At 32.8% G+C, this 14,686-nt stretch overlaps 2 protein-coding genes across 2 annotated transcripts in view; one reads left to right on the top strand and one right to left on the bottom strand.

Moving 5' to 3' along the window:
* The window catches only part of LOC106082552 (uncharacterized), a 94,893-nt gene that overhangs the window by 74,049 nt on the left and 6,158 nt on the right, over positions 1-14,686 (bottom strand). The gene's annotated exons all lie outside the window — the stretch shown is intronic.
* Positions 1-14,686, top strand: part of LOC106082551 (E3 ubiquitin-protein ligase MYLIP) — a 43,967-nt gene that overhangs the window by 27,887 nt on the left and 1,394 nt on the right. Inside the window, exon 2 of the mRNA XM_013245125.2 lies at positions 13,596-14,647. Coding sequence (XP_013100579.2) covers positions 13,596-14,647 — 1,052 coding nt within the window. The remainder of the gene's footprint in view (positions 1-13,595; positions 14,648-14,686) is intronic.

The following is a 14,686-nucleotide window of genomic DNA, read 5'->3' as shown; positions in this document are numbered from 1 at the left end:
TTTTATGTAGTAGATTTTTTCATTATTGAAGACATTCATAAGCAGAAATAAACAAATAATATAGAAGATTTCAGTGGTGAAATTTAATTTTCAAACAAAGAACAGGTTTAAGATTCAAACTAAACAGTATCAACAATAATATTATGTATATATATCGAAAAAAATGTGCGGTGTTTATTAGTATATACCAGTTGGCAACCTTGTTAGTACCGAAAGGGGATATTAACGGGATTTGCAGGGTGCCTTAAACAAGGTAACAGTTGTCCAAAATTTGTATTTTGGCATTTATATGCGAAAAAAAAAACAACACTGGGCAACCCTTAATTGTAGAGTAATGAAATGTAAACAGCTGTAAGCATTTATTTTTTAGCTAATCTATGATAACCTTATACTACCCCCTACAAAATTGGTAATTTTAAAAACCAGACAATTTTTATATTCTAGTTTACCTAGGAATCAAAGTACATCGTTATTTGTCCAATTTATTCCAAATGCTAATGTTCGGAATAGATTTTTGCCACTACGATAAAGTCAAAAATTAAAAAAACAAAACAATTCAAACAATTTCTTAATTGCGTATGTTTGATGTATATCACTTAAATGTGTGTTTTTTTGTTAATTGCTGAATTGTGGTATATTGGTTTCTGGTCGCCCCTTTTTACGACCCACGAATATAAAGTGTTTATGTGTCTGTTGTTTTGATTTTAATATTTTTCACCAAAGAAAACAAAAAAAAATATATAAAAACGTTTATCTGAAAAAAAAAGGAATTTCGAATGCGAGGTGCGAATTTGTTTTGTATACAAACGAAAATGTTTATGTAGGTAGGTATATATATAAAAAACACACACACATATATATACCAAGGTATTAAAGTAGTATGTAGGTGTATAAGCATAAATTATTTGCTTATACATTTGCATGCTATAAATACTATATACTAGTTTTTGTTTTTTTTTTACAAAACTCGGCTTTGGCTTTAGCTGTTATAAAATCCAGATTTAGAAATATCAACGCAAAAGACTGGTTATTTAATGCAAAATTGAATTTTTATTGAAAGACTTTTTATGTATATATGCAACATTACCAGTTGTGTGGGAATAACCAGACAGACGTTTGTTATTCTATCTGCCACCTGAATAATAAATTCGTTGATCTCTTTCTTTTTGTTCTTTTTGTTTGTTTTGTTTTAAAGAAAATGCGCATTTTGTTTGAGTTTCTAAGAAGTGAGTGGCTTGATGGAAAACAGAACGTGCTGAGGTTGAGTTTTGTTATTCCAAAATAACAATTAAAAAACCACAACAATACTGAGCTACTACAATGTTTTTTTAGTTATTGTAAATAATTTATCATAGAGAGTAAAAATTTAATTTTTCTGTGTATAATTATACACAGAAAAAAATAACTCTAAGAAAGAACCCAGTGCCAAATTTGTATGTGAAACAGTTAATTCTCAACGAATTTTAGCATTGAATATAAGAAATTAATTGTTGAAGTTGGTTTGTAGAGACTTGACAGACAATATATTGGACATTTTGTGGATGTTAACCAATTCTTTTGTTGAAACAGTTGTAGCACACCAGACTCCCATGCCATTCATGAATTGCAAACCATGTAATGCAATTCTATAACACATCGATTAGTTAAATATGTCCACAAAAAAATCGTTTGCACTAACGTTTATGTTGTTCTCCAATTCCTTGTTAATTGAAATCGTTATCTTTTTTTCTCTCTGGCAACTCTACCCGGAAAAACGAAAAACACAAGGAATCAACAAAAAAAAAATAATAAATAATTCTTCTCATATCCTGAAATTCTTCTTTTGTTAATTCAAAAACACCACAAATCTAAATAATATGTGCACAATTATTTAAGAAACGTACTATCAATAGCAATTTATTCGTATAAAACTTTTGCGGACAGTTTTTTTTTCATATTTCATAAAAAAACGAACGAGAACAACCAGCGCGAGCCGAACTAAGAAAATAAAACTACCACCACACACTCACACCAAATCTGCGCTGCAAAACAAGCACATGTATGGTTGGTATAATGGTTTTTTGGTTTGCTTCTGACTATTATTATTGTTTTTCTTATATGTTGTCTTGCAGAGCAAGCCCCTTTCAACAACAAAATTTTTACTTTGGGTGGTTCAGATTCAATATAAATTGTTGCAGGAAAATCAACAAATTTTGACGTTATTTTTTCGACAAAAGTTGTTGTTTTTCAAAATTATTTTTATTTGTGTACCCCAATGTAGTTGGAATGGTTGACTACGACTGATCTATAAAAGAAAATTTTCAAATTTACCAAATATTTCAAATTCACATTAAGTTTTGTGAATACAGGTGTAATTAATTAAGCTTGTCAACCTATTCTTTTTAATGTTTGCTTACCTTTTCTCTGATTTGTGATATTTTCCATTGAAATATTATGACAATTTTAATATTTATGGCGACTTTCCACTTTGTTCTCAGCAATTAACGGTACTGTTTGCTTGGATATTCTATATTGCGTTTATGGTATACCGTAAACAAGAGATACAAGTACAGCTTATAACATAACTTCATAGAAAATTATGACATTTTCATTCAACTATGTAATGCACAGCTATGAATATTATAACATTTGCTAAAGCATTTAAAGAAAAATCTAACAAGCGATCCTTAACAAAAAGTCACATATAGCACAATTCTTTAACACAAAAAGTGAAAACAAAACAAACAAGTTCCAGGTTCAGGTAGAGCATTGAAATCAAATGAAAGAGTCATGTACTCTGTACTGGGTTCAAGAAATGCCATTTAATTATCGAGGTCATATAAGGCACTATAAGTAAATGTTTTTCCCCATATTTATTGTTTTAATTGATGCAGTAATAACAACAAATGTAAATTTAACGGAATTGTACTAAGTATTTGATTCTTATTTGAGTTCAAACTCAATTACAATTAAATTTATTTGAGAGTTGGTATGTTCTTAAGGGTAATTTTCTGTTGGTACACAATAAAATCACCTTTTGACTTTTGGGTTTTGTGGTTTAGAAGGATTTTATTTAATGCTATTGCCTAAATTGTATTTTGGAAACGTATATATGCATTTTTTAAGACAAAAATTTTCGTTAAATATATGAAAATTACCTATTTCTCTTTTGAGGACAAATCTTAGTTGGTCTAATGAAAGATCAAGGTAGATCATAATAATATGGTAGATTCGTACCAGATTGTGACAAAAGATCAAGGTAGATCATTAGATGGTAGATTCATGCCAGATTAAGACAAGATTTTGAGTTTATATAAATTTTGCCTTGCCACACAATAAATGATTTGATTTGGATGGTAAAATTAAAATTAAAATAATTAATCCAGGTAATGTACAGCAAATGGTAAAATTTTTTTCTCGCGGAGTACACTTTCCGTCTGCATTATAGTTAAGAACCACACACAAACAACGTAACATACTCAAAATCAGAGTTGCACTAATCAATGATTTTAACAGATGGTTGCGGCCAGCTGATTATTTTTTTTTGTTTTTGATTTTGCAAAAACTTTAAATTTCAAATTCCTGTCAACACATCTATGATTGTTTTCTAAAAGTTTAAAAATATTTCTGATTTTAAATTATATTCAGTATAACTGCAACAAAAGGGTTATAATGATGAAATTACTAAAATTTAACACTTTTCAAAGAGATAAGTTATAAAACAAAAAAAAAAAACATATTCCAAATCCAATATGACATTTAATTTAAGTCATGTGCCAATTAACGGTTAACGCTTGTTGTTGGGCAAGTGACCCTACCTTTAGTTTAAAACGACTTAAAAGTTCTAAAAAGAGCCTTACATTTTCCAATTAGACAAAGCCAACGGTTTAAACCATTTTTCATTAATGTTTTTTTGTTGTATATAATTAAAAAATTTAATTTTTTTATGAGTTGAGTTATGTTTCTTCACAACTTTGCAATATGAATTATTGGACAATTGACCCTTCCTTCTATAGAGCTAGTTTTATATGCAAGCATTGTATAAACTTCAGCTAACAGATATTGAATGAAATTTAATTGCCTATAAACAGCCAATAAAAAAAGTATTTAACTGACACATCATAACAATTGTTAATCACTGGTACAAAGTTCTTTCAATTAGCATTATTTCTCGTAGAAAATATTAGCTGCATACAGTCAATACAATGACAATGGTAACAGACATGCTCGTTGTCAAGGAAAACTTTCATTGAAAATGGTATTTAATTAAGTATCACTTGAATTAGTGATATTTATTGTTGTTGAATTGCTGAGAAAATTAAAACGTTTTACATGCTCAAGCTGAACAACTGATAAAATAAGAAAAGTGGCAAACTCAAATTCCTAAGGAATAAATAAGTGGGAAATAATTAAAATTTATAGAATCAATCATAGCTTTGCCAGTTGACAACAGGGTATTTAAGCTGGTAAATGCAGCAAAATACACTAGCGGTCATTTTTCCAACAACAAAAATATATATCCAGGTAACACTTACTTGATTGGCACATAAAGGTTCAATCAACTGTCCAAACCTTTTAAGTGTACCCTGACTAAATACTCTAATACATTGATTAGTTTTAACAGGCCACCCTCAATAGGTAAGCCCTAAACAGAATGAGCGCGTTGAGCTTTTTTTCTTGACCATTGGGTTGAAAAATGTAGCTCTGCAAACAAATTCCACAAAAGCAATGGGCAAAAGTTAAAGGATTTTCAACGTTGACGAGTGAAATCGAGCATTATTCTCACTAGGCTGTCAAATTTCTGGACACTTTCTAATTGACGTTCTTGTTTTTATTTGCATAATCATGTGTGGCATCCACAAGATCAAAAGATTTATGATTAAAAAAGTGTGAATTAAAACAATTAAAATGTAAAAAACAAAATGTGAAAAAATTTAAAATCCAAACCAAGCATTTGACATTCTAGGGGGATTTGGAAACAAGTCTGGAGTTGGGAAATTCCATTAGCTGAGCAAGTGAGCCAACCTTCCTGATTCAACCATGGTTTGCGCGTTAATTTTTTGACATTTGTTCGCAGAGTTGCATTTTTTAAAGCAAAGCTCAAAAACAAAACGCAACCCGCCCATTATGGTTTGGCCTCGATTTTTTTTCAATTTTTCCCGTAAAATTTGGGTTAGGGCAGGATACACTTATAAGGTAGTCATGCGAACAGCTGATTACAATTTTTTATATTTGTTTGGATTTTGCAGTAAATCTAAATGTCAAAGACTTGACAACACAGCTTTGTTTTTTTTTTCTAAAATCTTGAAAAGAATTTCTTTTCGATTCGATGATCCACACATAAGCAACAAAACAGTGTTATAATGATGAAAATATAAAACACATTTGAAGAAAATAATTTGTGAAAAAAGTTTATTTCTAAAACCACTTTGACATTTCAATTTACGGCATTCGCCACTCAAGGTAGTTTCGTTGGGGGTAGATGTTTGTTGTTGTGCTAATGACGCTACCTCTAAATTGTATCATAGGGTTAGGGAAACAAATAAGCTATACACTGATAGCAATATCATGCATTTTCTGCATGCTTCCAATTATAATAAATTAACCTAATAGCCTTGTCATTTTCTGTCATTTTCGTGCATGATCTGACAACAATTGTACATTTGACACCGTCATTATATTTTCCAGTGTGTCAATATAAATGATAGCCAAACGTTTCCACAACGATACACCATGCATGGGGAGAGTTGCATACAAGACCCTATTACGGTCTTGTCGAAAAAAGAATTTTAAAAATTAATAGAAAGGCATACAAATTTTTCATAAGTCTGTTGATCACTTCCCATAAATGTATTTAGTTTATTATAAGTTTATTATTCCCGTGGATATATTTAAAACATTAACACCGGTATTCACAAAACTTAATGCAGATTTAAAAAAGGTTTATTTGACAGATTTCCTTTATAGAACCATTTATCATTATATGTAACGAACATGGCAACCCTATGTTATGTTTACACTAATCGCTATGACACATGTAGCATTAATCGACTTAGAAAGGTAAAATGTAACGGTTTATGGCTCAAGATTATGAGAACACTATTTATGTATTTTTATATTAATTTTTTGTGCTAAAAAACTCATATTCTCCAAAAACAGTTGTCTTTTCAAAATTAACCTTGAACAAAATACCTATGTATATTAGCTGCTGCTCGCCAAATTAGAATAATACCTTGGCAAAAGCCTAAAATAAAAAGATATTAGCAAACATTTATAGCAAAGGGTATAAACGAGCAATAATTATTTCATTGTGGACTAATAGGGAAAGTATTAAATATAAGTACATACATATATTCTAATTAGGGTAATTATCCATATGTATATTAAACCTTATTTCAATTCATACCAAAGACAGTAGAAAGACCAGGTGTTGGGTTTGCGTGTGTTGTTGGTGTTGGCCAAGTACAATTATCAGTTGTTTACCCCACACCTTATACGTTAAGAATGTCACGTACAAATATACACCGCTACACTTAAGAGGCAACAACAACATAACCACTACAATATCATATTGGAAATCTCAACTCAAAAAAAAAACAAAATAAGGAAACTAATTGCTGAGAGTTTTAAAAAAGCATCATTTTTTTGTTGGTCCAACATACGTACACACTACCATACATTTATCCATACTGAGAAAAACACAACAGCACAGCAGCCTCATACAACAAGGCACCTTTCTGCCGGTATTTATTTATTTTAGCCAATATAAAAAAAAAACAAAAACCAAAGCAAACTCGCAAAAAAACGTCATCACGATCACTCGGTGAACGCGTGCTTCTAGGCATGTAACGTTTATTGGTATACTCAGTATGCTCATACATATAAATATTCGTTGTTCAGACTTGGTGCTATCTATCTATGGCCAAGACAAAAACGCCAAACCAACTGAAATTGATGGATGGATGGATGGTTGGTTGGATGGATGCATACATGTGTATGGTGGTAGAGAAGGGGTGGAGGGTAAGCGCTGGCCAAACATCCCAAGAGACTTGTACAATTTAACCAATAATAATTATTGTTAAATTATTCGTTATCATAAGCAAAACAAGTTCACTTGCTGCCTCCAACCATTGTTGTTTGGAAAACAAAGAAAGCACACCAGCAACAATAATAACAAAACAAAGAATACATAACAAAACATGAAACTCAAGAAACCTGGAAATTAAAGCCAGGTGATCTTTAAAAGTCAAAACAAAAGCCGCTTGGGGTTTGGAAGTGTGAACGCATGTATGTATGCATGCACGGTTGTCGACAGCAACTGGTTTTCAGTTGAGCAGTTACTCTGCTGTATGGGGCTCTCTCCCCCACTTAACAAAAAAAACAAAGGCAGCCCTCAGTCAACCATCTTTGCGGTGCCCCAGCAAACAACCAACACTATTTATGCCTACATACATACATATACATACTTGGTGTGTGAGTTTGATGGCAAATGTATTCAACATTCATCACATCATGACAAATATATCAATGAAAATAAACGTGAGCAACAAACGAACAAACCGTTCAAAGTCCAACTTTTGTTTGGGTCGCAGTCCAAAGTCCAATTTGAAAGATGAACAAAAAAAAAATCGGCAAGGCAAGCAAATATCCAATATACATGGTGGAGCTTTACCTCTTCTTGTATGTACTCACAAACTGTGAGAACTAAGTTTGCCGAAAGAGATATCTTAACCAACAACCAACAACCAACCAACCAATTACATGGCTCGATCTCTGTTGCTTTGCATTGTGGGGGAATACCGGGCAACAGCAGCTCTCAATTCACTTATTAAATTACAGATCTCTACACATCTATACAAAGTTGAAAGAGATACAGAGTGTAGGTAATATCTCTTTTTTTACACATATACACCTTGTAACAGGGATGATAAATGGGAGAGTGGGGAAATGGTACCAGATACCGTAAAAAAAATTCTTAACTATTCTCTGTTGTGTATGTTTGACCATTGTTATTTTATCTTTTTTAGTTTGCTAGGCTTTAATTTATTAAAAAAGAAAATCCGGTGTCTAGAAAATAACTCAGAAAATAAAATATTTTTTTAAACAGTTTGTTATTAGGATGTAAATAAAGTGCCAAAATTACTCCATATATTGCAAAAACTTATTTAGTTTTATTTATTTTTCTTTTGTTTGTCGAATTTTACTTTTTTAACCCTAAAAATACCTAATTTTGAAATACAGCATTGTATTTTATCTACAAAGTAGGTTATGCGAATACCAAGATGGCAGAGATCTTGGTTTCATTTTCTTGCCAACTTTTATCATGGTTTTTAGAGAATGAATTTTGGGGTTTTTTTCCTAAAGAGGTAGGGTGGGTCTCTTGCCCAAATACAAAAATACCTATTAACATATCATACCTATTAGAAACATATCTTTGTTTTATAACTTGTATCATTGAAAATTAGTAGCTAAGAGGAGCGAAATAAAAGAGAAATTTATATGCTCTCAAAATTTAACAGGAAATGTTAGGCTTATAGTTGTTGGTAATTATTTTATTTTTCTTCAAAGCAAGCAGCTCTGACGAAAACTTAAAAAAATTAAATTTACATCAAATAGAAAAGAAATGAAAGAAAGATGCTCACATTGGAAGCTAAGATTGCCGAAACTCTATATACTTGCATTACGCCGTAGTTCCTTTGCGGGAAAGGAAATAATGTATATTTAGAAAATGCAAACTGTGTGGCATTGAGAGCAGAATCCTGCTTGCGGTATTTTCCTAGATAGTTCTTATTTTTCTATATTCACAAGCGCCACCAACCAATAAATGCTCGAATTTCAAATTCAATAATTGTTATACCTAATATTTTGTTGCTAATATACTGAATATCGGATAAAATATGACATAATTTTAAACTTTTTGAAAACAGGCATAGCGGCTGACATGTACCATTTGGCTTTAAGAGTTTTTGCAAAATCAAAACCAAACTGGCCGCATGGCTCTCCCTTCTTGGTCTACACTGCCTATGCATAACATTTGACATCTCTTGACGTTCCTCTTACTGTAAGGCAATTTGAATCTAATAATGCGAATATTCAGTAAAATATTTTTGTGCTAAAAAAGTACCATAGCCACCCAACATCTCTGTCTTGTAATAGTTTTTAATCTCATTCTATACATGTACATAATACACATGTACAACGACTCTTTACAAGTTTTCATGCTGCACGAAGAGAGGAAATAAAGAGTTTATATCTGTCTAAATGAGCGACAGTGGGGAGATTTCTTAAGAGTTCATGGGAAATTAACACAACACTCAATGAAGGAAAACACAAAAAAGCACATGTTGAATGCGTGCTGATGATGGTGTCGATTGGTTTAAGCATGCCGTCCATATGTTTGCCTCACTTTTAGATACATGATGATAATAAGTTTTGTTGCTGTGTCCGTGTTAGCGCAAAAAAAAGCGAAAAAAAAATAACAAAACAAACAACATCCTCCATTTACTTATAAAAACTTTTCGGTGTGTGGTTTGGACTTTGTACCTTTCATAAAAATACAACTTTTTTTGTTGACATTAGTTTCATTTTGTATGCACAGACGTACATATGTATACACTACATTTAGGCGGCGAGCTCACACTTGGTTATATAGTTATTATACCTTGTGTGAGAGAGCGCTATACTATAGCCATGAGCATTATGGGCTATTGCAGCCATAAGTGACAGTCGGCATTGTCACTAATAGAGACATCATTTATTATTTTTATTATTATTCATTTCTAATGAATTGGCAATAAATAAATAAATTGGTTTTGATTATTTAAACGTGTTGCCATGTAGAAATAAATATTTTAAATTATAATTAATACCAATTTCGAGGTTTGCAATATTTATGATATCAATATGTATGTGTTCATATTAAATGTTGTATTTGAAGTTTGTTAAAGACATTAAGGGCCGTTGTCACTATATCTGTAGGATAGGTTCACTGTAATTTACTAATGTACTGTATTTAAATATGCATGCCGTTCAGATTCGTCTATTAAAAGGAGGTCCCTTATCATTGAGCTAAAACTTAAATCGGAGAGCATTGATTGGTACGTGAGAAGTTTGCCCCTTGTCCTTAATGCAAATTTTCATTTTAATGTATTTTACACATGTACTGTATGTTACACATGTACTGTATTTTACACATGTACTGTATTTTACACATGTACTGTATTTTACACATGTACTGTATTTTACACATGTACTGTATTTTACACATGTACTGTATTTTACACATGTACTGTATTTTACACATGTACTGTATTTTACACATGTACTGTATTTTACACATGTACTGTATTTTACACATGTACTGTATTTTACACATGTACAGTATTTTATACATGCACTGTATTTTACTCATGTACTGTATTCTACACATGTACTGTATTTTACACATGTACTGTACCATCATGTATATCCCTGAAGATAGGGCTTCATTCACACTTCGGTTTAACATTAAATGGTTTACATTTCTCAGCAACGCTTGGTCTAACACATACATTTATGCAAACAAATTTCGAGTGATAGCACCTTAAGATGTACAAAAATTTCACATGAAGTGATTAAACGAGCTGGAGAAAGAAACTTAAGAAGAGGTGGCTTAATTTTTAGTTTTTTGTTCTCCAGCAGAAATTAAATCCTTGGTGAAATTTAAAAATTATTTTTTTTCTGAATATGAAGAAACTGCCCTTGAATATAAGCCTCTGCTTGTAATCACTTAACCAACCAACAAAAATACCGCAGAATGCTCAGAATACCGTTAGATGATATGCAAAGAATGTTTTTCTCTTCTGTAATTAAGTCTTGATTTAAATAGAGAGAGAGAGAGATGATCTTTGTCTGCACATACATACGTACTCATATTAGAAAAGTCAATTGAGCACTTACAACAAAAACGTTACCATTAATATTCTTTTTCTCCTAATTACCGAGTCAATGAGCAATGTAATGCTTTGGTAGTAGCTATACAACACTCAGTTAATGCAACCTTTAATCAGCTGTGCTGAGTACATTTTCTAGTCAAGTAGGTATGTAAATATATGCCAATTGTAGAGGGGCATTAAATATTAACATCATTAAATAACTGCTAATTACCTGGTATAAAAATAACAACACCAACCGGTTTTTGGCCGAGATGTCATATTTGTATATACTATATTTAAACATTTCATTAGCATTCAGATATATAATTTATTAACTTGTCTTTAGTTGCTAAGTGTCCCTTGACTTCTTTGTATTATTATTACTGTATGTCTTAGTCATTCAGTGAAAAATTTTGCGTTTACCTATCGGCCAGTCGTCGTCGTCGTCTGTAGCCGTGTCCATCTTTTAAGAAAAATCATTCTTAATTATAAGATATTTTTGGAAGGCGCCCATAAACAGATCGCAGCGAATCAACGCAAGAAAAACAAACAACGATATCTCAAGGCTGTTGTTGTTATTATTATTCCTTAAGAAAAGCTGTTGGTTTAATATAAGATTATTTATACAAGGTTGGCCATTTGTTTATCATTCAAATGTAAAATGTCATTTAAAAAAAGGCTTTTTATTATCATGACAATATTAATAACTTCCAAAGATATAATGAAACCCCAACAACAAATGACAAGGTATGAATGTCTCCCATACTTTTTCATATGTATGTACATAGGTAGGTGAATAATTTGCCCTTCTTTAAGTGGTAAACACTTGTCAGAAGGGGGCTTTAAGATAAAAAATAAACACTGCGCTGTTATGTTAAGAACATTGAACCAACAAACAAGTAAACATGGCATTAAGTATTTTTTGTTTTTTTGGCCAGCACGCTGTTCATATTTTTCTTTTAGCCATATTATAAAGAGGAGAAAGTAAAATATACGCCTTGGTACCTATATTATATGAAAATGTCGAATGTACTATAAGTAGGCTACAAAAAAACAAACACCTACATGCTCTACTTTCTATTAAATATGGAATTCTCTATGATATAATTTCAACATATGAGATAATTTGTTTAACAAAGAGGCATAAATCAAAAGTTCGGAATAAAAATGTACAACGAAAAGGATTTTGAAAGCGTGCTAAGTTCGGCAGGGCGGAAACTCCACGATAGATCGCATTTGTCGAGTTCTTTTCCCTATATCTCTTTTTTTTTGGCAAACAAAGAATAAAAGAAAAGAATTGATTTTATATTGGAGCTATATCAAGTTATGGTCCGATTCGGACTATAATTGAATTGAATGTTGGAGACCATAGTAGAAGTCATTGTGTTAAAGTTCAGTGCAAAATTTCAAGCGGCTAGGTATACTCCTTCGAAAGTTAGCGTGGTTTCAACAGACAGACGGACGGACATGGCTAGATCGACTTAAAATGTCATGACGATCAAGAATATATATTGGGTTGCCCAAAAAGTAAATGCAGATTAGAATGAACTTTAATCAAATATACTTTTTTTACACTTTTTTTCTAAAGCAAACTAAAAGTAACAGCTGATAACTGACAGAAGAATGCAATTACAGAGCCACAAGCAGTGAAAAAATTTGTCAACGCCGACTATATGAAAAATTCGCAATAGCTTTTTGGGCAACCCAATACTTTATGGGGTCCCAGATGAATATTTCGAGGAATTACAAACAGAATGACGAAGTTAGTATGGTGGAGGGTATAAAAATCAAATTCCTCAAGCTTTGCGGCATAGCTTTAGCAGTGATGTGCATTAATTGGTGAGAATGAAATACAACTCGATAGTAGATTTGACTTTGAAATATAGATAAGTTTATTTGTATGCATATAGGATGATGAAATAATAAAAGAAACCATTCTTCAAAGTTACCTACGATCAAGTCAGGTTTATAAAGATTCTTGGTGGGTTTCTCACACTATATCCGGCATGCCACCAATGGACTGGCATTCTTTTATATTAAAGGAGTTACTAGCATTTTAAAGTTACAGATACCTCGTTTATTTTTAGGTGGGTGATCAAAAATGTCGATGAATTTTCACCATGAAGTTTGCCGTAAAGCAGTTAGGAGTAGGGTAATCAGTTCGGTTTTTGAAACCGTAATGTAATTCAAACACTGTTCTCCTAAACCACTGAAAAGTCGTTGGCTAGTTTCTTATCGTGTGAAGATGTTTTGTTTTGCAGTCGCTGGCAAGAACAGACGTCTCAGTCATAGCATCCGTCATGATAAGTCGGGAACATGCTGACAGTCTGAAGGTTGCAAGTAACGACTTTGCCGAAGCTGTGAGAATGACGTGGAAGAAGAGACTATAGAAAAATTGCTGTGAGTGTGTCCTGCACTGACAGTCAACTTCCACTTAAGGTTCTCATTTCTCTAAGATCTTGTCTGATTTAGTGGATGTGAAAATTCACAAGTATGGTAGATGGACTTTTCGTTCCTTCTTCTGTTTCTGTGGTATAAGAATGGACGAAAACGTCTAAGTCTGCCACTGAAATCTAACCTAACCCAAACTTATTATCTTTCACCTTGTTACACCTTTTTTGCATAACTTTTGCTGAATATCACTTCAGTAAAGTAGTCAAGGAACTTCTTATTTATAGATTTTTTCTCTTTTTTTCTTTGCAGGTCTGCAAGGCTTTGGGTATTATATGCGAAATGGAATATTTCGGCCTGGAACACTGGACGCTCAATCAAAAGGAATCTCGCACCCATCAATGGATCAATTTGCGCAATCGACTATCTTGCGATGGTGGCAGTGGTAGCGGCATACAATTAATGTTGGCTTTGCGTGTCAAATTCTGGGTGCCGGTGCATTTCATTCTACAAGAGAGTGCCCGCAATTTGTTCTATATGCAAGCCAAAGCTGATTTACTAGAGGGACGTCTTTCGGCAAGAAATTGGACAAATGCTGCCAAACTGGCCGCTTTCTTGTGTCAAGCGGATGGTTTGCATTTCAATGAGGCATCGCTGAAGTGTGAATGTCCCATGAAAATTCGAAAAGAATTTGAGCTGTTAAAGCAAAAACAACAACAACAACAGCAGCAGCTACAACAACAGATGTCGCAAAAAGATCGCAAAGATAAGGATCATGTGTTGTCCTTTAAGAAAAGACGCCTCTCCAAACAAAAGTCAGTGGAACATATTGACCATGTGCAGCAGCAGCAACAATATCAAGCAGTGCCTTCTACATCCACCTCCACCGGCAACACCAATACAGCTGCAACATCTTTACCCTACAGTTCAATAAATACCAATACCAATTTACCACAAACCAAACCTCTTACCTCAAGTACAAATGAAAGTTCTACCAAAGTACCTAGCGAAATTAAAAGTGCCTGCGATAATAGTCTACAGCATGAAGAGACAATAGAAAATTCTATACGAAATTCCCCCCTGCGTATATATCAGGAATATATAATAAGGCCAGCAGGCGATGAGGAGGAACAGTCAATGCCAGAAAATTTCCTAAGACAAATTGCTGTGGAGCATGGCAAATTGGCCATGCTGAAAATGTCCTCGAAATCGGCCAAGTATTGGCTATTGCAAGCGTTACAGGAGCTACCTGGCTATGGTGAAGAAGTTTTCTATGGCTTTACAGTGGGCGAAAGTTCACAACGTTGTGATATAGCAGTGGGAGCGCATGGTATTAGAGTTTCCACGGTTGACAGTGATAAGAAGTAAGTTAAAGCTTTGCCTTCTAACACCTAACGAAATAG

This window comes from Stomoxys calcitrans, chromosome 5 (genome assembly GCF_963082655.1).
Source record: "Stomoxys calcitrans chromosome 5, idStoCalc2.1, whole genome shotgun sequence".
NCBI lineage: Eukaryota > Metazoa > Arthropoda > Insecta > Diptera > Muscidae > Stomoxys > Stomoxys calcitrans.
This window is presented reverse-complemented; position numbering and strand designations above follow the sequence as displayed.